The sequence below is a fragment of the Felis catus genome, chromosome F2 (genome assembly GCF_018350175.1).
Source record: "Felis catus isolate Fca126 chromosome F2, F.catus_Fca126_mat1.0, whole genome shotgun sequence".
Classification (NCBI taxonomy): domain Eukaryota; kingdom Metazoa; phylum Chordata; class Mammalia; order Carnivora; family Felidae; genus Felis; species Felis catus.
Window position 1 is genome coordinate 17130509 of NC_058385.1, and position 27344 is coordinate 17157852.

The 27344-nt window shown below is 36.6% G+C and overlaps 1 protein-coding gene across 7 annotated transcripts in view; it reads right to left on the reverse strand.

Annotated features, from left to right (window-relative positions):
• Positions 1–17183, reverse strand: part of MYBL1 (MYB proto-oncogene like 1) — a 44032-nt gene extending 26849 nt beyond the window's left edge. The window contains exons 1-5 of one of the 7 annotated variants that reach the window (XM_045049808.1): positions 16948–17183; positions 6959–7064; positions 6551–6622; positions 4310–4402; positions 2456–2676 (exon numbers count right to left, since the gene is read on the reverse strand). In XM_045049808.1, the coding sequence (XP_044905743.1) occupies positions 2456–2676; positions 4310–4402; positions 6551–6622; positions 6959–7064; positions 16948–16967 (512 nt within the window). In that variant the 5' untranslated portion in view covers positions 16968–17183. The remainder of the gene's footprint in view (positions 1–2455; positions 2677–4309; positions 4403–6550; positions 6623–6958; positions 7065–16947) is intronic. The other 6 variants (XM_045049807.1, XM_045049809.1, XM_045049805.1 and 3 more) reach the window with 6 other exon arrangements.
• Positions 17184–27344: the final 10161 nt, after the last annotated feature.

A 27344-nucleotide genomic window follows, 5' to 3' on the forward strand; every position in this document is an offset into this window, starting at 1 on the left:
CAAACAAATGGGACTACATCAAACTAAAAAGCTTTTGCACAGTGAATGAGACCATCAACAAAACAAAAAGCCTACTGAATGGGAGGAGATATTTACAAATGATATAATCAGTAAGGATTAACATCCAAAATATATAAAGAACTCACACAACTCAGTATCAAAAAACAACCCAATTAAAAAATGAGGAGAGAATATGAACATTTCTCCAAAGAAGATATGCAGATGGGGGCACCTGGCTGGCTCAGTGGATGATGCGACTCTTGATCTCAGTCAGGGTCCTAAGTTCGAGCCCCACGCTGGATGTGGAGCCTACTTAAAAGAAAAAAAAATTTTTTAATTAAAAAAAAAAAAAAAAGAAGATATGCAGATGGCTAATAGACACATGAAAAGATGCTCAACATCACTAATCATCAGGGAAATGCAAGTCAAAACCACAATGAGATATCACTTCACACAGATCAGAATGGCTACTATCAAAAAGACAACAGGGCACCTGGGTGGCTCAGTTGGCTGAGCATCTGACTGTTGCTCAGGTCATGATCCCAGGGTCATATGATCGAGCTCCCACATCAGGCTCCGTGCGAAGCATGGAGCCTGCTTAAGACATTCTTTCTTTCTCTCTCTCTCTAAAAAAAAAAAAAAAAAAAAAAAAAGACAAGAAATAACCAGTGTTGGCAGGGATGTGGAGAAAAAAGAATCCTCCTGCACTGTTGGGAATGCAAAAAGGTGCAGCCACTATGGAAAATTGTATGAAGTTTCCTCAAAAAAATTAAAAGCAAAACTACCATAAGATCCAGTAGTTCCACTTCTGGAAATCTATCTGAAAAAAACAAAAACACTAATTCAAAAAGATATACACACCCCATGATCATTGCAGCATTATATACAGTCAAGATATGGAATTAACCCAAGTGGCCACTGACAGATGAATGGAAAAAGATATGGCATATACATACAATGGAATATCACTCAGTCATAAAAAAGAACAAAATCTTGTCATTTGCTACAACATAGATGGAGCAAGAGGGTATTCTGCTAAGTGAAAACAGTCAGGTAAAGACAAATATCATACAACTTCACTTATCTATGGAATCTAAAAAACAAAGCAAACAGACAAAACAGAACAGAAACAGACTCATGGAAACAAAGAACTATGTGATGGTTGCCAGAGGGGGTGGGCAAAATAGGGGAAGGAGATTAAAAGTACAAACTTCCACTTATAAAATAAACAAGACATGGGGATACAATGTATAGCATAGGGAATACAGTTAATAATAGGTAACAATTTTGTGATGGTGGCAGATAGTAACTAGATTTAGATGGTGATCACTTAATAATTCTATCCTTCATAAAATATGCATTTACTGAGAACCTACTTTATGTTAAAACACTAAGCTAGTTGAGTAAAAATATATGTAAGACTGAAAACATCAGAATTTTTTAAACCAAGTTGAGTAACCTGAATAAAAAACTTAACACTATGCTTTAATTTCCTTATCTATTAAAAAAAAAAGGACAGCATTTTTTGCTCTGCATATTTCACTTACATATAAAGATTAATTAAAAATATAGGTAAAAGCATTTTATAAACTATGAAGTATAATATAGAGACTACATACAGCAATTAAAAAAAAAACAAAACATGCATACCTTCTGAGTGAGGTATGGATTTTCCCAAGGTTGATGGTCTACTGTACTACAATAGGGAAAAATTTCAACCAGTGCAATGTATAGTAATACTTACAATGTATAGTATACAGCAGTATATCACTCTCCCAGAAGGAAATTCTGTATTTTAGCCACAGGGATATATACACTACTCTCATGATTTGAATCATACCATAATTAATTAAGAATTAAATTTTGTCTAATGAACTTTCATAGTTTATTTCAGGCAATGTATTTGCTATTCCCTGGTCTTGTGCATAGAATCTAGTATGAAAGAAATCTCTTCAATTTACATTCTATTCCAACCAGGTTTGTACACAGAAGGTCTGTCTGACTGGCACTGATAAGTAAACAATCTAGGAAGTTATTAAATGTTCACAAATCTGAAGGTCTATCATTTTACTGCACAAATTACTGCTATAAAATATTTCATTAAGAAAGTAATTCTATTGCTTACACAGAATTTATTACAAATAGGCCCAAAACGTTGCTTGTCTAAATTTCAATTATAAAAGTAATTCTATCCCTCATACAGAATTTATTACAAATAGGCCCAAAAAGTTGCTTGTCTAAATTTATTACAAATAGGCCCAAAAGGATGCTTGTCTAAATTTCATTTATAAAAGTAATTCTATCCCTTACACAGAATTTATTACAAATAGGCCCCCGAAAATTGCTTGTCTAAAAAAAAAATAAAAGTCATGGGGTACTTGCAAATATATTAAATAGTAACATAATAAAGATCAAGTTTAAGTACAGGAAAATGTATATACATTTATATAAGCACCTTCCAGGAAGCAGTTTGGCAATTTCTGCCCAACGATTTCCCAGCCGCTTATGTGCTTCATAGATGATCCTGTCCTCCTCTTCTGTCCAGGAAGATTTCTTTACCTCAGGATTCAGATGATTATGCCATCTTTCTCTACACTGCTTGCCTATTCTTCCTTTCAAATGTTTTGCAATTAAAGACCATCTTTTTGGCCCATATTTCTGAACTAATTCAATAACCTAAGAAACAGAAAAAACAAAGTTTAAAAAAGCAATACCTTTTTAAAAGTTTATTCATGGGGATGCAATGTACAGCACAGTGACTATAGTTAATACCGTAATGCAGGGGCGCCTGGGTGACTCAGGGGGTTAAGCATCTGACTTTACCCATGATCTCACAGTTCGTGAGTTCAAGCCCCACATCAGGCTCTTCACTGACAGCTCAGAGCCTGGAGCCTGCTTCGGATTCTGTGTCTCCCTCTCCCTCTGTCCCTCCCCTGCTCATGCTATGTGTCTCTCTCAAAAATAAATAAACATTAAAAAAAATTAAAAATAAATAAAAACTATACTGTAATGCACATCTGAAAGTTGTTAGATCTTAAAAACTCTCATCACAAGAAAAAAAATTTTTAACTATATATGATGACAGATGCTAACTAGAATCCTTGTTGTGATTATTTAGCAATACAAACCAAGGGCAAATCATTATGTGGTACACTTGAAACTACTATAGTGTTACATGTCAATTTAACATGACACAGTGAGAATACATCTCAACTTGAAAAAGCATTACCTTGATAGAATTTTAAAACACAACTCAAGAATACTATTTCTTTTAAATGCATTAAATCCAAACCACAACTACTAATTGTTAAGTTTATTTAAGTTAAGTTACTAATAAGTTAACTAATAAATACTAATAAATACTAATTCAGCATTGGCCAAGTACAAAAGTTTACCTCAAACTTATCTAAAACACAATGTGCTAATTAAAGTGACTTGTAAGTTAAAATGTTATCACTGGAGATCAATTTAACGGTAAAAATGTTGAGACTTATAGATTTTCTACTCTTTCTTTAAAAAAAGCTTCAGTTGGAGGCCAAATAAATCAGTGTGGAAGCAAGAAGGATCCACAAAGTTATTATCTTCTCATTTCTTCCTTTCTCATACTAAAAGGATACAGAACACACATTATAAAACCTATCACTGACCATCAAGTAAATCTTACCAGTTCTGAGCCTAGTAAACTTTTTTTTTTTCCCTTGAGTGGCAGGAAAAAATGCTCTAATTCCTCAACCCTATTAACAACATTTCTGCCATAAAGAGCATGAACTAAAGCCAATTCCTAGCGGAGGGCAGCAACTTTCCCATTCTTCTCAGTCTTTTATAAAACAAACAATTACCTTAATATCGAAATCACCAAACCTTTTAGAAATACAGTGCTCTGGTATCTATCTTATTTTGGGGCACATTATAGGTCAAGAGGGAAAGTTAAGAATGACTTCCTCACATATCATGTTATCAGATAAAATTAAAATTAAAATTAAATTAAATTCTGTTTTTTAAAATGTTAACTCAATTTTCAACAAGCTATACCCTAAATGTTACTAACCTAAGCTCTAAATAAGACAAATAAGCTAATAACATTTTTCCTTCTGTAAACTAAACTCACAAAGAAAAGCTATATATATTATACTTGGTTTGACTCAATTCAGAAAAACTATATTTCAAGACATTCAACTTTCAATTCTTCTACAAGCAGCAACCAAATCAAAGTGATTTAAACATAACCTTTGTGACAAAACAATATATTAGGAAGAAAAAAAAAGCCAATCCACCTACACAGTGAGAATAAAATACATGAACATGTTACCCTCTGATCTTCTTCTTTAGTCCAGGGACCCTTTATCAATTCTGGATTTAAAACTTTCTGCCATCGATGCTGGCACTGAAAATCTGAACGATTCTGAAAGAATTGATAATTTTGTTATTGAACAATTGTCTTCCAGAAAGCAAGTCAGCCTAAACTCAAAAAGAAAGTCTTCAAGAATAATGCATTCAATAACATTCTTTAAACTGTAATATTTATCTTATATGCCTGTGTCTCAATTCATTTTTAAATTAAAGTCTCTGGCAGGGCTTAGACTATATATTTTTAAGTATATATCTCTACACTGTGCCTTATAACACAGATACTGCCATGAAGAAATGTATCTGAGCACTTGGGTGGCTCAGTCGGTTAAGTGTCTGACTTCAGCTCAGGTCATGATATCACAGTTTGTGGGTTTGAGCCCCATGTAGGGTTCTGTGCTGACAGCTCAGAGCCTGGAGCTTGCTTTGGATTCTGTGTCTCCCTCTCTCTGCCCCTTCCCCATCTGCATTCTGTCTCTCTCTCTCAAAAATAAATAAACATTAAAAAAAATGTATCTAAGATTGAGAAATAAAAGAGAGTAAACAGAAAACTATACAAAATAGACAAATGAACTCAAATAGCACAGCGGTCTAGATTCATACAGTACAGCAGTACTTAACTCTATACAATTTAAAAACCCCCAAAGGCATTACTAGGCCACTGCATGGTACTTAAAGGATTTTTATACATGATGAACTCCAAGTTATCAAGAAAAAACTAGAGGCACCTGGGTTATTCAGTCGGTGGGGCATCTGACTTTGGCTCAGGTCATGATCTCGCAGACCATGAGTTCAAGCCCCACATCGAGTTCTGTGCTGACAGCTCAGAGCCTAGAGTCTGCTTTGGATTCTGTGTCTCCCTTTCTCTGCCCCTCCCTGCTCACACTGTGTGTGTGTGTGTGTGTGTGTCTCTCTCTCAAAAATAAACATTAACTCCTATGTATAATAAATAATAATAATAATAATAATAATAATAAAACAGTTAACTTCATGAATGATAAAAATATTAGAAGTATATAAAGGGATAAATACAAATACTTTGTTTACCAGTCACTGCCTTTGTGTCTAGTGGGTCTCAAGTTACTTTTATTTAAACTGAGTTTCTTCATTTATGGCTTCAAAACATCAATGCTGATCCATTTTTAAGGCTATCATTTTCTTCAAAATAATCAGACTGCTCCTGTATGTGCTTGTAGCATTTCTTTGTTCACTTCATTTGCTGCTATACCCTCAAGTTAAACTGGTAAACCTAATATAAATAACTTTTCTAATTTAGTTTCCATTTATCTAACACCTGCTAAATGTCAGGAAATATGCCCAACATCCTATATGTCATTTCTAATTCTCACAACAATACTACAAAAACGAGTACTATTATTTACATATTATAGACAAGGAAGCTGAACATCAAAGAAGTTAGTAATTTTTCTAAGAGCAAACAGCTAGTAGAGCTGGCACTTGAATATAGATCAGACTGACTCCAAAACTTACGCACTTTCCATTATCTGGTCTCAATTTTCAGGTTATGTTGAAAAGCATCATAACAATTTAGAAAGAACATAGATAATCTGATTTCTGATATCCACAGTAGTCAAAACAAATTCAAATGTGACTATTTTGCCTCCCTACCTTTAATGCAGTAAGGAACAAAAGGAATATATGTAAATTATAAATTTATAAATTTTGTAAATTATAAACTTACATACTAATGAATAGCATGTGAACAGTATGTAAATTATAAAATTACATACATACATACTAATGAATAGCATGTGAATAGTATGATGAACGAACAATAAGTAGAATTCTTTTAAAGATCAATAACACCTTAAAATCCAAATAAAGGTTGACAAACTTTCAACAGAGCTTTTTCTGATTTTATTGATTAGGTGCCAAAAATTTCCATACATTTAACTTCTCTCAGAATGTTTTAACATTTATCAGCAAATATTTATAAAGCCCCACCCAAACCTAGTATTTTCATTTTAGATTAGTAATCTTTTTAGGCCCCTATATAAACTAATTACTAGAAAAATCGGACTTTTTAAGCCTTTGGCCACTATAGGAAGATCAGAAAAACAGAGATGTTTTTAGAAAGGAAACCTAAGTCTAAAATAATGAAGACACATTTTTGAAAAACAGCAAATTTAACCCAATAGCTTATGTTATCCGTGTTATAAATAGAAGAAAATATTTCACTCACTTGAAGATGACTAGCAATTAGAGTCCAATCATCAGTTCCGTGTTGTTCAACCAACTTCTTTAACTTATCATCCTATTAAAACAGGTGTGAAAATTAGAAAGCTTTCTTTCCTTTGCCTATTCCTCTATCGCTAAATATAGATAACTGTCTAATTCTTTCATGTCATATCTGATGACCATTAGTAGAAGGATAAGCCACTGTAATACAAGCTCTCCCATTTACTACAGTGTTTCTGTCAGTCTTAACATCATACCACTATTCACACCTCTGGTGGAAGAAAAATATGTGCGTATCAGTTGATGAATAGCTTTTCTCATGTTTTGCTTTTCAAGATCTTTAATTCCTTTATTAAATATTATTAACCAATAAGTACAAGTATGAAATTACTAAACCTTATCATGTAATTACCTCATCTCTTGTCCATTTTACTCTGTTCCAGAGTTTCTTCAATCCTTTTTGTTGTGGTACTTCATAATCATGATCAGCATACTGGAGGTCATCATCCTCATCCTCACTAAAACAACAACAACAACAACAACAACAACAAAAACACAATTGTTGGGGCGCCTGGGTGGCTCAGTCGGTTGAGCATTTGACTCTTGATTTCGGCTCAGGTCATGATCTCATGGTTCATGAAATAAAGCCCCTTGTTGGGATCCACACTGACAGCATGGAGCCTGCTTGGGATTCTCTCTCTCCCTCTCTCTCCACTGGGTGTGTCTCTCTCTCTCTCTAAATAAATATATAAACTTAAAAAAAAATTGTGAAATCAAGAATTTTATGCAACTTCGTAAATTCAATCATTGAATCTGTGTATACAGGTATGACTGAAGAAGCCGCCCAGACTAAAAACATACGTCCCAACAGATTATTCAAGATATAACAAAGTAAGAGTTATACAATGTAGAGTAGCTATAGTTCTTACTGACACCAGGAGTTGATATGCCATCAGGGGTCAATTGTAGACAAGGAAAGAGTTTATGTCATGCTAAGGAGTTTGACTTTCATTCTTTATTTGACCTTTATCCTAAAGGGTCAAAGGACTTTAAGTAAGGGAGTAAAACACAAATATCTCATGTTTCAGAAAAATCACTGGCAGGATGTAGAGAAATGGAGGAAGACCAATTAGTAATTTTTGATAATAATCCAAGTAAAAAATCATTAGGGCCTGACACTGGTAAGGGTAAAATACAAAACACAGTCACATCCAGTTAAAAGAAACAATGGAAGAAATGATCCATTAATGTTACAACAACAAAAAAATTAAAACATGTAGAAATAATATGAATATACAAGATCAAAATATAGTAAACAACAAAACACTATTGTAATACACATTAGATCTGAACAAATGGAAAAACATTCAGACCACATTCCTGGATAGGAACAGAATTACAGATGTCCATTCTCCCTAAAATAATTCATAAATTTAAATTAAATTAAAATACCATTATATTTTCAGAGGAATTTAAACATGCTGATTCTATAGTTCATATGGAAAAGTAAACAAATAGCACTACCCAGTGAAGACATACTGTAGAGAAACAATAAATAAAACAGAATACTACCGGCACACAGATACACAGATCAATGGAAGAGACTAGAACATTCAGAAAAAAACAAAATCCAAATGGGAATTCGGTAAATTTTAACAGTAACATATCAAATCAGTGGTGTGAAGATGGATTTTTCAATAAATGGTAAGGCAAAGGGTAACAAATTTTAAAAACAAACTTTGAGGGGCGCCTGGGTGGCTCAGTTGGTTGAACATCCAACTTCGGCTCAGGTTATGATCTCATGGTTCATGAGTTCAAACCCTGCATCAGGCTCTGTGCTGACAGCTTGGAGCCTGGAGCCTGCTTCGGATTCTGTGTCTCCCTCTCTCTCTCTGACCCTTCCCAGCTCATGCTCTGTCTCTCTCTCAAAAAATAAATAAATAAATAAATAAATAAATAAATAAATAAATAAATAAATAAATAAATAAAATTAAAAATTAAAAAATAAAAAAAATTTAAAAACAAACTTTGAGTCCTACTTTAAAATAAAAAACTTTAGATGAAGCAAATATATGTAAAAAAAAACGAAACTGTAACAATACTATTTAAAAAAAAAAATAGGGTAGGCCTGGGCACCTGGCTGGCTCAGTCAGAGAAGAGTGTGAGTTTTAGTCCCATGTTGAGTGTAAAGATTACTTCAATAAATAAAATTTAAAAAAATAGGGTAGGGGAGGCTGGGTGACTCCGTTGGTTAAGCATTGGACTCGATTTCAGCTCAGGTCATGATCTCATTTCATTTTGTGGGATTGAGCTCCACACAGGGCTCTGTGCTGACACCACAGAGCCTGCTTGGGATTCTTTCTCCCTTGCTTTCTGCCCCTCTCCTTCCCCTGTGTGAACACGTACACTAATGCACACACACATTCTCTCTCCCAAAATAAATAAATAAACTTAAAAAAAAATAGGGTAGAATTCCATCTTTTTATATCCTTGAGTAGAACAGATCTAAATATAACAAAATCAAGAAACCATAAAAGAATAAACCAACGAAAGTAGTAATAGTGGCAACAATAAGAAGTGCATGAAAATGACAAATATGAAAAAAGTAGAAAAAGATTTTGCAAGGACTCAATGACTCCAAAATTTCTGGCTTTGGGAGCATAAACAGAGCTATCCACCAAGATAAAGAATAGAAGGAAAAACAGAACTTTGGGAGGGAGAAGAGAATGGGGAGAGTCTCAGGCAGTTTTGGACTAGCTAATTTCAAGGCACTTGAGAAATATATAAGAGGAGATATCTAGAATAGCACAGTCCAATAGAAATATAATGCAGCCATATATGTAATTTCCTAGTAGCCACATTTTAAAAATAAAAACATGTCAAAATAATGTTATGTTATTTAATACATTAAAAATTATCACATAATCAACATAATCATGAGCTACTTTACATTCCTTTTTTCTTACTAAAGAAAATCTAGTGTGTATTTTATACTTAGAGTACATTGCAATTCAGACTAACCACATGTCAACAGCTCAATAGCCACATGTGGGAAGTGGCTATCCTATGGGCAGAGCAAATCTAGAAGGCAACTAAGCCCAATATCTTCAGCTCAGGTAGGAGGCCTAGGGTAGACACATAGTTTTGACAGTCACCAGCATACAGAGAACAATTAAAGCCATGAGAGCACAAATCCCCAGAAGAGAGGGCAGGTCTTTATGATAAACTGAATCAGAAGACTTTAAGTAGCTAGAGGACTGAATACAGTCATGAGCATCTGATAATAACAAGAGCTAATATTTATTTAAACTTTCTAAGTACCAGACATTAGGTCGTCTATGAAATTTCTCTCTTAAAACCCCACAACAACCCCAAGAAGAAAATATTATTATTATTCCCATTTTACATAATAGGGAGCCTTGACTTAGAAAATTAACTTCTTGCCCATAGTTATGCCAAACACAGCATGACTGAACTCCAAAATCCACTACTTAACCACTATACTACCACATAATAGAAAAACAGGGAAGAACCTGGAAGACACCAAAGACACCAGAAGAACCAGGTTCTAGTTACAACTTTACTTATTTTGCATCCTTGGACATATTAACCTCTTAGGGCTTTAGTTTACCTGTTTGTGAAATGAGCACCTACCTGATAGTGCTTCATTAAGGATAAAATTAAATGAAAAAACACATAAAATACCTCATATAGGATTGTGGCACAGAGAGGTAGTTCAACATTAGTATTATGTGCATAGGCTGAATGACCAGCAATATCCATGATTATTTCTATTTCAACTCTTTTCCAAAAATTCACTCAGATTTCAAACAGTTAACGTTTGATGATTTGTTTAATCTCAATGTAATATATTTAAGAACACGTGGGCAGTTCCTAATATCTACACATAGTTTAGTTCTTACAAAACTGAAAAATGGAGGCCTAGATTTAACATATACTGTCTACAGATGCTTTGCAGGAACTTGATTTCCCTTGATTTGTCACTTCTATAGGACCAAAATTCTTCATATCTGACCAAGCAAGACTGCAAGAACCCCAAGTCCCCTACCTATATAGCTATCTATCTCTGCTTCAGTTCAATACATTTCAACATTCCAATGCTCTCTCACTAAGGCCAGTGTCTATTTGTAACATTAATCTGCCAGTCCCACTTTCATATATGCTTGTTTTGTTGAACTAATCTGAAAATAAAAGTTTAAAAAAATAAATACCTGGGGCGCCTGGGTGGCTCAGTCGGTTGAGCGTCCGACTTCGCTCAGGTCACGATCTCACGGTCCGTGAGTTCGAGCCCTGCATCAGGCTCTGTGCTGACAGCTCAGAGCCTGGAGCCTGCTTCAGATTCTGTGTCTCCCTCTCTCTCTGGCCCTCCCCCCGTTCATGCTCTGTCTCTCTCTGTCTCAAAAAAATAAATAAATAAATGTTAAAAAAAAAAAATTAAAAAAAAATAAATACCTGTTATTTGCTGCCATCTTCAGCTATCAGAAATATCACCTGATTAGCCAAGATGAAATTGTTACAATGGAGATGGTTCAGGATCCAACGACTTCATAAATTTCTAAGGCTACCAAATCAGATAAACACCATATTGAGGCTTTCTGTCCCATTTGTATATATTCATGGCATCTACCCTTCCTTTTTAATGCTCATCACATATGACAACCTTCCCAACCAAATAATAAGTTCAGGAGTGCAAAGACCATATCTGATACATTGACCTCTCTGCACAAACACAGTACCTATAATATTTGTAAAATTAATGATTATTGAATGATCTTCCTTACTTTTACCTCCTCCAAGTACTCTGTATCCCAAAATTACCTCACTCCCTTCCAATCCAATCAAAATTTCCACCTCTCTCAGTACAACTGACCTCAAGTGGATATGAGAAAGAACACTTTTTTCTTTTTTTAACAAATGAAAATATCTTTAGGAGAAGGTGAAAGGCATTCCCATTTATTAAAAAGGACTTTCAAAATCCAAATGCACTTCCAAGTGGTAGAATTTTAATTGTTTGTTTGCTGAAACAAAATATTCAGTACAGAATGGGTTCTTTAGGGTATCTACTAATATTGCCTAACCTTTCCTAAAACTGTCCCTACCAACACTGACACTTCCTGCCATCCCAAAGAGCCCTCAGTCATGCTTTTCACAGCTTCCCCTCTTTCTTCCCTCCCCTCAGATCCCAACAGCTTCCACAATAGCATATTTGAGACTGCTTTTTAAAATTGGGTTATTTCTGGATCAAAACAATATTTAATTTGGGGACCTGCCTATATAAATCTTGAGTATTCAAAAAAAATATCTACATCACATCTGTACAAAATTCACCATGGGTTCTTATCAAAATATTTTAAGTTAAGGATAAGAGTCTAAAGATGTTACTTGGGTCAAAAGACTAGTGTGCAAGCAGCAGTTTTCCTGAAAACTTGTTCAACTTTAAGATTCTGCCTCATTTTTTAACCATATACTTGATTTGTGAGAAATTTCTATTTCTACATGCGGTTTCATTCTCTGTTTTGCATCAGCATGGTCATCAGTTTCAGACAGAGTTATACAGCCCAATGTTCAGGAAGCTGGGTTTTCTGAGTGGGTTAGTGTGAGGGAGGATTAAAGTAGAATTCTTAGAATCATCTCTCTACCACTGGGACTTTCCTAGAGTCTATCCACCCAGCTACTTCTTAGTTTTAGCATAAAGTTATTTCTATATTAGTTAAGTAATTGTTAAAGGATGATGTAACTTTTAGATAAGTGTGACTGAATAAGATCCTAGAAAATTATCAATATCACTAGCTACAACAGAATGATGCCTGAGAATGCCTACAATTTGCCAAGAAAAAAGAGAAGGGATAAAACTCCACAAATAATCTCACCAACATCCCATTTAACCATCACCATTTAACAGTAAAAAAGTTCCACTGCTTAATAATGGTTAGATACCATCAAAACAAATCCGTTCTATTTTTCTGCTTTTCAATGTCTTCCTTTAGCATTTCTATATTATAGCAATCGATAATGATAATAACTAAATAAAATCAACTCCCTACCTTATAAACAAATAAGCCATTTTTAATCTAGAGTGACTGATCTAGAAGACAGCAAAATGGGTGAAATTATTGGTCCCGTCACAAAGCAAAAATAGAAGAGGAATTTGGTTTCTGAATCTTCATCCAGGACTTGGTTTCCAAAATTACTCTTCCAGTTCTATTTTTTAAGTCAAAGAAAATATTTATTCTATAACTGTCTAATACATAAGCTAAGCACTACCTTAAAATGAAAAGGTTTTTTTTTTAATTATGAATGAACAGTGATTAGGATGAGTATTAAACAGCAAAATGAAATGCATGCACACATACACACATAAATGCTATGACTCATTAGGCCAGGAAAATGGCTAAGAATAACTCTACACTAGGCATGAGCTAATAGGATATTACAGTCATAACTTACCCCGTGAAATAATACACAAACTATTCTTGACAATATTAACACAAAATACTTGACAATATTAAGATAAAACATTAGGGAGAAGTTCAATTTTAAAGGACATTAATTATCTCACCTAAAAAGAGTAATAAAAGGTATTGAAAGGAAGAACTTGAGAATTTTTTAAAATTTACTTTTATATGAAAAGAAACTACTGGCTTGAAATTAGAGATATATCAAGTTCTTTAAAATTGGCTCTAATAAAATCACTTCAACTTGATCATATTTTAAGTCATGAACTGCATAAAATCTGAAATTTTTATCAAAATCCAAAATTATATCTTTATTATACTGTCTTAACAGGGTAATTCTGTATTTTTTAAAGTCCAATTGAATTCAAGGTATGAAAATTTACCAGGTTGATTTAATAAAGTGAAATCAGGCCACCCAGTGGTTAATATTATGTACTGCATACATGCATATTTTATTTCCAAACATAGGCTGCAAGCTAGCATCATTATAGTAAGACAAAATTGACTTCATTTGACCATTACTAATAGCAATACTGAAATAAATACTGAAGGGAATTTTACCTAGCTATTCATAAATGAAAATAATGAGAGAATTTTTCTATTTTATTCCATTAGTGTATATATTTTTAAATGAGCAAGGATGATTACAAAAGGGTTCAAACAGGATATATATTAAATCTAGAAATTACCATACAGACCATAAAATCCAACCCCCTATAAAACAGATTTAAAAACCTGGATATAGAGTTTACTTGCTTTCCTAAAACAATATTGCTAGTTAATGACAAAGCTGATTAAAAAAATCAGTTCTCATACTTCAGTATTCTTTTCACCCATAATACTCATTTTGCTGGAAACAACATAGTAAAATTGCTTCCCCTCACACACATACATAACCACTGAAAAACATTTTCCAATGCAAAATCTGGCTTTTACCTTTATCAAGTGTATATATCTGAATCTGTTACTACTTAAATAGGTCTTCTAGGTTCTAAATGACATTTTTTAAAGTTTATTTAAGGGTAGCCCTGGCTTTTAAAAACTAAAATTAATTACTTAATACATAATGATGCTTAAAAATCAAACACGTGTTGAGGCACGTGGGGGCTCAGTTTGTTGAGCTTCCGACTTCGGTTCTGGTCATGATCTCACAGTTAGTGGGTTTGAGCCCCCGTAGGGCTCTGTGCGGACAGCTCAGATCCTGGAGCCTGCTTCGGATTCTGTGTCTCCCTCTTTCTCTCCCCTACCCCATTCACACTCTGTCTCTGTCTCTCAAAAATAAATAAACATTAAAAACAATTTTTTTAATCAAATACATGTTAGTAACAGATATGCCAATTGGTATTGCCTGTAAAATATATCATTAAACCCCCCAGTGGGATCTAAAACTATTTAAAGTCACATTAAATGAGCCTTTTCCTTTATGTAAATCTAGTTCAGAGACACTACAGCAATCTTAAACAAAAAGCAAAAGAGCCAACATCCTTCAGTTGTTTCAACCTGAGGTATCAGTTTTTTTACTCTTTTTTTCCCCATATCATACAGAAAAAGTATACTACAGAATTTATGCCCATAGTCTTATGTAAATCATTTATACAGCAAATTACAGTGTTTGCTCAAATACTTAAATAGTTGTATAGGGGAGATCTTAAATTGACTAAATTATTTCCTTTCTCATTTAACTATAAATTAAGTTCATATTTATTATTGAGATATGTAGCCAAGAGACATGAGACTACACTTTGCTCAACAAATAATTTCTCCTTCAAAACATTTCACATTCTATTCTCTTCTAAGATAAAAAAGACATATTTTCATAAATAAGCAATATAATTTAGAGCATGAAACATTCAAGTATGAAGACCCTAAGAAATACACCACACTGAGATGATAATTTCTCACTACATCCTCTACCTCTACACTCCCATAGGGAACACAGCTTCACCCCACCACATTTAGTTACTCCAGCCTTATGACTTTTTAACTCATTCTACAATACATTTCAATTCATACAGCTGACAAGGAACAAAAGTCAACAGTACAATTAATGTTTAGATTTCAGGGCTCACAATACCGCCAATAAAAGAAAATAACCTACACAGGCAAATTAGTCATTAAATCACTTCTCCTTTCTTAGTCTATTATTATTAAGCATACAAAAACTATGAAAAGGACAAAATCAACCAGAGAGGGCAGGGTTCTGACATTCAAGCATCCCTGTCTAACCATAACTAAATGCTGATGATAGCATTAGCTAAGACATTCTTTCAAATAAGATTAACATCAATAGTGATAGGTAGATAATGCCACACAATAAATATAAACAAACTTCCATTACTGAGTTGACATAGTCAAGTGTCACCTTGCTTAATGAAGTTACTTTATTTTTAAAATTCTGTATATTTAAAAATCCAAAAGAAAAGGCCTAAACGAGTTCCTCAGTAATTATAATTATAGGAGCTTTTAATATTGATTGTTTTTGAAGATTAGGAAGTTAATTAGAGCAGCAATTCTCACCTGGGTGATTTCGCCCCCCAGCCTTCAAAACGCATTTGATAATCTCTGGAGACATATGATTGTCACAACTGGGGAAACAGGGTGTTATTGGCATCTACTGGGTAGAGGCCAGGGATGCTGTTAAACATACTACAAAGCACAGGACAGCCCCCCCACCCCCAAAGAATCATCTAATCCAATATATCAATAGTGACAAGGCTGAAAATCCTATTCTAGAGGTGGGTTTATGCATGTGTATGTGTATATTTGTTCCACCTCAAGAGTTTGACCTATAATGTACTTGCCACAAAATAACAGTCTCACAAGGACTTAATCATATATTTCATGTTGATTTCTGCGAAAATACCGTACATACAGCAGATACTTAATAAATGAACAAGGCAGCAAATATTATGTGTCGCTATTGCCAGTTTTTAACAGAAATCTGCAATGAGTGAATTCTAGTACTAAATTCCAAGTTTGGAAATACATCTCTCGTTAAGACCTTAAGGTTGTGGACCTAGATAAAGAAAGCCATTTGTAAACCCTACCAAACATCTTTTAAGGTTTATTTAATAATAGTGACAAAAGACACCCTAGTTTTGTGCCATCTAAGTGGTTACTACACACAGTTTAGGTGCAGCTACTATAGCAACATATAAATAAAAATTAGATGAGTAAACTCCTCCTAGCAAGTTTCCAACAAAAAAATATGCCCTACCTCTGGGCAACACTTAGTTACAGTTAGAGCCAAACACGGGCACTAAAAATATTCAGTGAATCAAACATTGTTTTAAGATGAAGCTACTTGTGGTTAACAGTGTGACATCTTCCCAACAGAAGATATTAAAAAGATAAACATAAAGTTGAGACACCGTAATGGTAACTACAGAACACGTCAAAACGGTCCTTTCTCATCAGCTATTCCTAAGGGGATTTTCCATACCTGTCAAGGCAGCAAAGATGGCAGAGGAGTCCCAGCGCAGGTTTATCACATAGTTCCTATTTTAATTGGTACAGTAGTTCAGAAAAAAGTCTCTCCGAATACCATTTTCAAGTCCGGGCTGTACACTAGCACTTCTACGTGCGCAGGGTACTCCCTAAAAGCGCACAGACTTACCTGGCAAGAAACTCCGACCAAGAAGCGGCTGTGCGAGATTGGAGTCTGGACGTGCGCTGTGGGGAGAATCAACTCAAAAGAGCAACCTGACCATTTGTTACTCACTTTCTGCGCCTTAAACATAGTGGTCCCCAACTCTCCACAAGTCACGGCTGGGATCCAGCCAGCCGGGCCGAAGCGGCTGCGGAGCAGCGGGAAGCAAAACCTCTGCCCTAGCTGGGGAGGGCCTGATGGGGACTCACTGGGAAAAGGAAGAGAATCTGAGCCGAGACTGTGCCAACAGGCCTGCGTAAAAGGGATGTCACCCACCTGCGCGACCTCTTCGCCATCCTTCAAGTACCGCATAGGCGCGGGCTGGGCGGGGACGCAGTTCAGCCTCCTCCAGCCTCAAGCGAATGTTCCTTGTCCCCGACCCTCCAGCCGCTTCCCTCGCTCCCTCTCCGAGGCGACCGAGAGTGGAACGCACGTCCCCGGCAGGGCAGGACGGAGGGACGGAGGGGCGGACCGCGACCCGCCCCCGGCCCGCAGCGCCACTCCTAGCCCCGGCCCGGCCCGGTCAGGGATGCCCCCAACATGTCAGCAGACGCGCTCTCGCCCTCCCTCGACCCCTCCCGCCGCCTCTCAGCCTCCTAGCTGCGGTCCGAGCTCAGCTCCGCGGCTGGCGCCGACCCCCACCCTCACCCCGCAGCGAGCAGCTCTGCAGGGCTCGCAGCCTCCTGCAGGGTTTTGTCCGCACCGCCGAATCTCGCGCCCAGCCTCCCTCAAGAGCCGCCGTTTGAATCTGCGCACGCGGCCCCGAACCTCATTGGCTGTAGCGGCCGCACGCGGGGGGACGAGGGCGTGGTGGGGAGAGCGCGCGCGGCTGAGGGCGGGGCTGGGGAGCTGGAAGTCGGGACTGGAACTCGCGGGAGTCGGGGAAGGAGCTGGGAGTCAGGGGGTGGGGCCGCAGACCGGGCTCGCCGGTCCTGCTTTGACAGGACCCGGAGCGCGCCCAGCGCCGCACCGCGCGGGGCCTTCTGGGAAAGCGAGTTCCGGTGCTCGCAGAGGGGCGGGTCCGGAAGCTGCGGTAAGAGTCCAAACTTCCCGGAGTGTGCTGTCAGGGTCTCTGGGGGTTGGGTGGCCCCGCCTAGGCAAGTCCCCACAGCCTTCTCTCGGCCACAGTTCCTCCACTCCGAACTCCTCCGGGTGTATCCCGCCTCATTAGTTTGGAGGCGCGGTCTTCGGACTTGAGACAAATCTAACCATAAAATTTGCGCGGCCGTTATTGCTTAAGCAAAAATGTGAGCTATTTTTGTCCAGACATCATAGCTACTAGAGTAGCGAAATCTGTGGCAGAAAACTGAATATCAAGAATAAGCAGGAGTGACAGGTGAAAAAAGGTTTTAGCTGGAAAGATGCTTGGCACGGAAAAAGGAAATAATCCAGGTCTGCGTCTGGTCTTGGCAGTGCCTGCCCTTAGCTCGCTCTCCGGGAAGTAATTGATGCGCGATGAAGAAGCCCTGATCCAGGAGAATAATGCAGGAAGACAGGAGCGGACTGGGAGTTTTGCCCGGATAAATGGGTATGGTAGTCAACTGTGGAAAGTGACGGTCTTTCCAGGAGAGACGGAAGAGGGTAGAACTGCACCGAAGGAGCTTCAGCAGTTGTAACTATTCTAAAGGATTCAACTATGAAAACTAGGAGCTGCTCGGTTCGAATAGTTCAAATAACATTGAAGTAGATTACAGTAACCACTACAAATGGTAAAAGATCCAGATTTGCAAGCTACCATGCTCTACTGCATAGAGCACTAAACCACATGTTAATATTATAACAAACTTACATTTTGCTATTTTGAAATTTTACGCATCAATTTTTGCAAATCAGAGATGCAGGTGCAAATGTGAATTGAAGAAGAGCGTGCATGCACTACTTTCAAAACTTAAAACGCCTTTTTATGTATTAGCTCCTTTTTCTCAAGGTACGGATTTGGGGAAGGTAAAACACCTTTTAAATCATTCCTTATTGTGTTGTTCTTTCACTTTTTTAAAAACTTAATTTAGAAAGTAATATTTGAAAACAGTGTTCTCTGATTTACTCCTGAGTCATACATTACTCGGTTTATTTATATTCTAACAGGAAGCAGAATTTCTGTTATATTTTAGGTTTTTTATACAGAATACATTTTTAGAGTTTGATGGCAGGTATTTTAGATTTTGACAATAAACTAAATACCCATCATTTTAGAGGTAGAGAAAAAGGTAATTCCTCAGGAAGATCAGATTGCAAATTCATTTAAATCACTTAGAGAAGGACAAAATGTACAGTTAAAGTGGTTCACAGTCATTTGAATACATATACTCAAATGTAATTGAGAATTGGTTTGGTTTTTTTTTTTTTAGCGAAACATTTTAAAAGTGTTCTTCTTCAGAGTATATAAGGAGTTTTCAAAAGAATTAGGAGGGGGAAAAGCAATGAAAAATGGGCAAAATATTAGAACAGACCCTTCACCAAAAAAGATATACGAAAGGGAAATACACCACTTGAAAAGATGCTTCACATCATTAATCATTAGAGAAATGCAAATTAAAACCTCAGTGAGATACTACCACATAGCTAGAATGAGGGAGGGAAAGGACTGTGCAAGTGTTGGTGAAGGTGAAGATGCTGAGCAAATACAGCTTTCATGCATTGCTGGTAGAAATGCAAATGGAAAAGCCACTTTGGAAAACAAATGTTTACAGTGGCTTTATCTGTAATAAAGCCCAAACTGCAAACACTCAAAGGGATCTTCTCATTGTCACACTTCTCAATACCAAGAGTTGGTTTTGAATAGTCTGTTAAAGATTCTCAAGTTGTTCCACTAAGATATAGGGAATTGTATACCAAGGGAAGATAGATTGGGAACAAGTGTTGGAAATTTCTTTGAAAACTATTTTATCTTTTAAAACTCATATAGGGGTGCCTGGGTGGCTCAGTCGGTTAAGCGTCCAACTCTTGATTTCCCCTCAGGTCATGATCTCATGGTGATGAGATTGAGCCCCACATCTGCTCCATGCTGGGCCTGGAGCCTGCTTAAGATTCTCCTCTCCCTCTGCCTCCCTCTTTCTCTCAAAAATAACCAAAACAAAACAAAAAAACAAAAAACACCTCACATGAAGTTTTCTTTCTACTCCATGACAAATATATTCCTGTTTTCAATTATAAAAATGATTTTTCAAGCATGTACTAATTTACTTTCTTACTCCAAGTCTTTAAATACATTGCTAAATTGCTTCATTAATATTAAATCAGCAGTATGATGCACCATACTCATCTTTCCCATGGTTATACCAACTTCTTATCCTCCCACAAAGGCCAAATACTCCCAAGCCTTGCTTATGTTAGTTTGAAAAGTTTTTGCTAGCTTAATATACTGAGAGGCTATACTTTTAATAGAGTTGTATCTGTGATTCTCATAGAGTTTTGTCTGTTTTATTTATTGCTAGAGTCCCAGTCCCTAGAATAGTAATATGTTAATATGCTCAAATACAATCACTATACAATGAACAAAACAAAGGCAAATAATAAGCACATGGATAAATATAAAAAGTACAAATTAAGGTTGAAATACCATTTCATGAGTGCTAAGGTTGCAAAATATTTCTAAATCCTGCCAACTAAATTTGAATAATTCCTTGATATTAGTACTGAAGCTGGTATAATCCCTTTGGAAAGCAATACTGAGCAAAAGCCATAAAGATGTGCATAGCCTATGACAGACATTTTATCTTAATATACTGTAATTCAATGTAAGCAAAAAAGTTGTCATTTAGTGCTTATAGTATTATATTACATTAAAACCCCACTTTGGAAGTTTTCACATTTTGAGACTAATTTAAAAAAATTTGTCTAATGTTTATATTTTTGAGAGAGACAGAGCATGAGCAAGGGAGGGGTAAAGAGAGAGGGAGACACAGAATCCAAAGCTTGCTCCAGGCTCTGAGCTGTCAGCACAGAGCCCTACATGGGGCTTGAACCTGCAAACTGTGAGATCATGACCTGAGCTGAAGTCAGACACTTAACTGACTGAGCCACCCAAGTGCCCCAGATTTTAAGACTATTTTAAATGGTTCATCATCAGAGAAGAACAATTATACAGCTAGTAGAAATAGTATAATATTAAGGCAATGCAATTAAATGACTATTACATTACTGGGCCCTTCTAGGTGTTGAGCATACATTCATCTTAGGCAATATTCACAACTTGTATAATTGTAACAATACTTTGAGGTAGGTACTATTATTTTCATCCACTTTATAAATGGGAAAAATAGTGCACCAAAAGATTAACTTGTCCAAGGGCATATAATGGCAGAACCAAGATTGGAATTAGAAACCAAGCTTCCAGTCACTCTACTACCCTACTATCCATGAGCATTCCAACTATCAGTATAGTATATACTATAGACATAGTATGATGTAGAGCAAAGAGCTAGTAGCAGAACTGTATGATTAATATGTTATTCGTATACATAAGAACTCAGGGTATGTGTGTATGTGGGTATGTGTCTAACATTATAGAAAATGGTCTATGGACTACACACCACAAACTGTTTAGCAGTGTATCACTTTAGAGAAAAGGATGAGATGGGAGCAGGATGGGCTTTAACTTTTTCATTTTATATGTAAAGTGAATGTACTTTTATATTATCTGACTTTTTAAAGCATAAACTCTTGTTTATTTTTTAATTTTAAAAAAATGAGCTGTCAATAGAAGGAAATAGTGTAACTATGGTATATAAAACAATATTGATAATGCTAAATAAGTATGCTTTGGCAGAAATGATGAAACAAAATATTATGTGCTCCATCTGAAAACAAAACTCAGATTCAGATATCTTGTAGGGACACCTGGGTGGTTCAGTCAGTTAAGTGTTGGACTCTTGATTTCTGCTCAGGTCATGATCCCAGGGTTGTGGGATTGAGCCTTGCATTGGGCTATGCACTGAACATGGAACCTGCTTGAGATTCTCTCTCTCTCCCTTTGCCCCTCTCTCCTGTTCACATGCTCTCTCTCTAAAAAACAAAACAAAACAAAAAAACCCTACATCTTGAATATATAATTGTCTGCTCCAACCTCTCTCTCCCCACCACCAATATATTTTGGTAATCTGTACTTTACATTTAGGATGCTATTTTAAGTTTGATGGAAATTATAAGTAGAAATCATACTGTTATAAGCAGCTATAGAATTCTTAGTTTGGCTTTTAAAGGTAAAAATAAAAGTCGTTGATCTGCAAGAAAAAAAAAACTAAGAGAAAAAATGTTTTAAAGTGTCCTTATTTCAGGAGATAGGTAGGGGGATGGATTAAATAGGTGATGAAGATTAAGGAGTGCATTTGTGATGAGCACCGGGTGTTGTATGAAGTGTTGAATCACCATATTGTATACCTGAAACTAATATTACACTCTATGTTAACTAACTGGAATTTAAACAAAAATTAAAAAAAAATAATAAGTGTCCCTATTTCAAACCAATATCCTTTGCTCTACTCTTTTGTGGTAAATGGCCACCCAAAGATATCCGTGTCCTAATTCCCAGAACCTGTGAATATAATACCTTCATGGCAAAAGGGACTTTGCAGGTGTGATTAAAATAAGAGTCTTGACCTGGGGAATTCAGTTTGGATTATCCAGGTGGATCCAGTGTAATCACAAGGGTCCTTAAGAGTAGAAGAAGGAGGGACACCTGGGTGGCTCAGTCAGTTGAGCATCTGACTTCAGCTCAGGTGATGACCTCACAATTCGTGGCCCAGTGCCATATCCAGCTTTGTGCTGACAGCATGGAGCCTGCTTCAGATTCTTTGTCTCCCTCTCTCTCTGCCCCTCCCCTGCTTGCTCTCTCTCAAAAATAAACGTTAAAAAAAAAAAAAAGGAAGAAAGAAGCAGGAGAAAGAGAGAGATTTGGAGATGTTATGTGTTAGCTTTGAAAATGGAGAAGAGGGTCATGAACCAAGGAATGTAAGCAGCCTGTAGGAGCTATTAAATAAATCAAGGAAATGGATTCTCCTCTAGAGCCTCCAGAAAGGAACACAACCATGCTGACACCTTGATTTTAGCCCAGGCAGATTCTTGTGGAACTTCTGACTTCCAGAATTTTAGGATATTAAGTTTTTACTGTTTTAAGCCACTGAGTTTGTGGTAATTAGTTATAGCAACAATAGGAAACTACACCTCTGAAATTTTCAACATTTTTAGCCTGTGGTAATAAAAGTAGTGCTTTCTTTTCAAAAGGTAATCTTTCATGGCATTCAAATTTTAGCACTTATTTACAACAAGTGAGCCTAATAACTGAGGGTTCAAAATGAAGAATAGGAACTCCAAATTAAGAGTACTCAGAGCATTAAACAAGAGAAATAATTTACAGATACCCCAAAATCCTTAAAGCAGGACTATTGCTTATCTATAGGAAACATGACATGTGCCAAGATACGAAGGTTATGTGCTTCTCCTCTTTAATTCTAAGCTTTCTACCTTTTTAATTTTATTAACTTCCACTTTATCAGGGACAATATCTTGTTTTTCTTTTGTTTTTGTTTTTGTTTTTGTTTTCAGCTTCCCCTACTCTCCTGGCTTAGGACATCCAGGAACTCCCAAATGGAACAATGAATTTGGAAGATTTGGAGGGAATTTGTGGTTGTTGAAGATCATTACTGGCATTTAGTGTGCCAGTTCTACTAACAGAAAACTCTTCATGTTTGAAACAGTTCTGCACAAGGAAGAATTATCCTGACTTCCATTCAACATTCAACCCACACTAAATGATAAACCTGATTATATTTAAGCCCAGAATCAACTGTTTTTACTTATAAACACAAGTGCACACGTGTTTGGGTCTTTTTGCAGTTTTAAAATACACTGAATATTTCCAGAAGTACAACTACTATGTAAGCCAGAGGAAGGTTGTGTTTTATTTTGTTCAGACTTAATCAAGAGTTGTTTCTCCATTTTAGAAAATCACATCACTGAGGGTAACTCAGCTTAAGGGTTTAAGACAGAAATGGAGCCCACCAATATCTATGTTTCTAGCTATTTTCATAGCGATTCTACGTATATATCAGCTGGATTTTATTATAAATCTTTTCTGTTTCTCCTCCGTATTATAGGGAGAACATTAAATTGATTTTTTAAAAATTTGTAAGTTATCTATGAATATCACTTTAGTAGGGTATAAGGAGTAGAGTATATGGTTATAAAAAGGGGACACAGGCTCTGGTAGTTTTGAAAATATTGATCTAAATCGATTCATTCATCCATCTGTCCCTCCCTCCCATAACCCGGTGTCTGCTATCTTCCCTTCTTCCCTTTCAGGCAAACTTCAAAGGTGTCTTGACGTGGCTATCCCATCAGTCTTCAGTCCTAGTGTAATCTAACCTTTACCACCATGCAGTGGAATTGTGTCTGTAAAAGTCACCAAACCCTGTTAAATCCAATGGACACTTGAAGAAAGAAATTCAATTTCATTTTACTTGAACTTCCTATAGCATTTGACTTTATTACTTCCTTTTATTTGAAACTTTCACCCTTGTTTTCCGTGACCTCATCTCCATGATTTCCTTACCTCAGACTGTTTTGGAAGTCTCTCTTCTGCCAGCTCCTTAAATGTTGGCATTCTCCCAAATTGCATTTAGCTGTCTTCTCACTGTACACTCTCTTCCTAGACTAGCATTCACTCCCTTTCTACCAATCTGGAATTACTCCAGTATCCTATTCCAAATTAGTAGGACTACCATCCAGCCTCTCAACTCCTAACCTGAGAGTCTGGATTCACTTTTTACTGTCTCTGCAATATCCTCTCCTTGACATGCCCACAGCCAGTGGGTCAGTTCAGGCTTCCATCTCTCACCAATTATAGCAAGACTTTTTTTTTTTAATGTTTATTTATTTTTGAGGGAGAGAATGTGAGCTGGGAAGGGGCAGAGAGAGAGGGAGACAGAGGATCTGAAGCCAGCTCTGCACTTTAAGACCTGAGAGCCCAATTCAGGGCTCACATTCATGAGTCCCGAGATCATGACTTGAGTTGAAGTTGGACACTTAACCAACCCAGGCACCCCAATTACAGCAAGTCTTTTAACTGATCTCTCATCCTCTAGGCTTGTCCAATTCACTGTATCCTCTCTACTTGGCCACCTGAGGGATTTTTTAAAACACAAATCTGTTAAAAAATTTTTTTCTAATGTTTATTTATTTTTGGGAAAGACAGAGACAGAGCATGAGCATGAGCAGGGGAGGGGCGGAGGGAGAGGGAGACACAGAATCCAAGCAGGCTCCAGGCTCTGAGCTGTCAGCACAGAGCCAGACTCAGGGCCAGAACCCACGAACCATGAGATCATTACCTGAGCCAAAGTCGGATACTTAACCAACTGAGCCACCCAGGTGCCCCTAAAACACAAATCTATTTAACTTCTAATATCTGCCTTGGAAAAGTTTCAACTTCTAGCTGGAGTCTCAAAAAACCCTTCTCATTTTGATATTTGGGATCACCTTGCCTATTTTCGAACTATATTTACTTTTAAAGCAATTATGGCTACAAAACATATTTTGAATAACATTAGGACTTGGCAACATAACAGTAATAGTATAGCTCATAAAAGTTAGGAAGTAGCATGGGAGGAACTCACGATTTATGAGTTCGAGTTCTGCATAGGGTTCTGTGCTGATGGTGTGGAGCCTGCCTGAGATTCTCTCTCTCTCTCTCTCTCTCTCTCTCTCTGCCCCTCCCCCACTTTCTTTCTCCTCTCAAAATAAACTTTAAAAAAATAAAATAAAAATGAAATAAAACTGATGGCTCAATAAGACTTAAGTATATTATATGAAGTTAGAAGATGACCTAAAAATGGCAAGGGAATTCATCTTTCATAATGGAGGAATCAAATACTGTCTAACGTTGATAAATCAAGAGATTAGACCTGTTATGGAGGTAACCACCAAAATAGAAATTGTTGATTTAGCAATTGAGATGAAGGAACTGGGTGTCTTTCTATCTAGTTTTGAATATTTTTTTAGCCAAATACATTCATTGCTTTGAGAATAACTTTTTAAAAAGAAATACAATTAAGGCCCATTTCAATGAAAACTTTTTTTTTTTTAATTTTTTTTTTTCAACGTTTATTTATTTTTGGGACAGAGAGAGACAGAGCACGAATGGGAGATGGGCAGAGAGAGAGGGAGACACAGAATCGGAAACAGGCTCCAGGCTCTGAGCCATCAGCCCAGAGCCCGACGCAGGGCTCGAACTCCCGGACCGCGAGATCGTGACCTGGCTGAAGTCGGACGCTTAACCGACTGCGCCACCCAGGCGCCCCTCAATGAAAACTTTTATAGAATACTTTTTCAGCTATTGATTTAATTTCTCTAATTATTTCACTGTACCAAAAAATAAATGTAATAACATTGTAAAGTTTATTATACTAAAGACATAGCCAAATCACTTGCCATAAGATCACAAAATGAAATAGTCTTAATTTGAAAAGCAAGCTTGGGGGCACCTGGTGGCTAAGTTGGTTAAGCATCAGACTCTTGATTTTGGCCCAGGTCATGATTTCACGGTTTGTGAGTTCGAGCCCTGCGTCAGGCTCTTCCCTATCTGCCCCTTCCCCCAACTCTCTCTCTCTCTCCCTCAAGATAAATAAAACTTTTAAAAATCTTAAAAAAAAAAAAAAAAAGAAATATTCCAAGTGCAACTTTTACATTGGTTACTAGTCACTTAGGCAGTCCTACTGCTACATGGAAACAGAGGAAATGACAAATACCATGACAGGGCCATGAGAAGCTAGAGGAAGAAATGGAACTAATCTTCCTATAATCCTGGTAATGCTGGAGAAAAAAGCAAATAATTGAGGGTTTCTAGCTCCTAATTTGATTCTTTCTTTACTATTTTGCTAAAATTTTTGTTATACATCCATGCATCTTATTTATACTGGTCATATTCAGTAGCAAAGATACCTTTTAGTTTCAAAGGATAGGCTCATATTCTCAAGTTGGTTTTATGCACTGAATTTAGAATCTCATTCTGCTACAGTGTGTTTCCTTTTCCTTAGCAACCCTATTTGCACGAGCTTTCTCAAACTTTTTCGTCCCTATTCATTCAACTGGATCACCACCCTCTTACAGGAAGGATTTGGGGTCTAAAGGGTGGCAAACATAAACATCACACTTAATTTTGTTTGATTCACTGCCCTAAAAAATATTTTTGGTAGTACTGAATCTTGCCAATTTGATTTTTAAACATCATATTAATTCTTTTGATCTCGAATGACATCACTTCTAAGGGAGCCTTCTCTAAACCACTAGTAGGTCAGGTTAGTTCCTCCTGTAGTGTAACCCTCACCACCAAGGGATGCCCATGATGACAAGTGAGCTTGTTTAAATGACTCCTTCACTGAAGATTATGATGGCAGGAAGTAAGTCTTTCTTACCATTTTATTATTTCTTATGTGTAGTAAAGTACCTGGCACATAATAGATTTCATAGAAATGTTTTCTAGGGGAATGCAAGTAACCATGAGGGAACTGGACTTTCATCTAAGCAATTATTCTCAAATTTACCCAGATCAATTATCTAAGAAATGTGGAAATCCTTCTCTAAAGCACCTCCCAACTTGGAGAAGGAAAATCCAAGAACTTGGGGTAGAGGATTGAGGTTCAGGAAGGGAAATTGTAGGAAGTGAAATTAAAGCCAGGTGG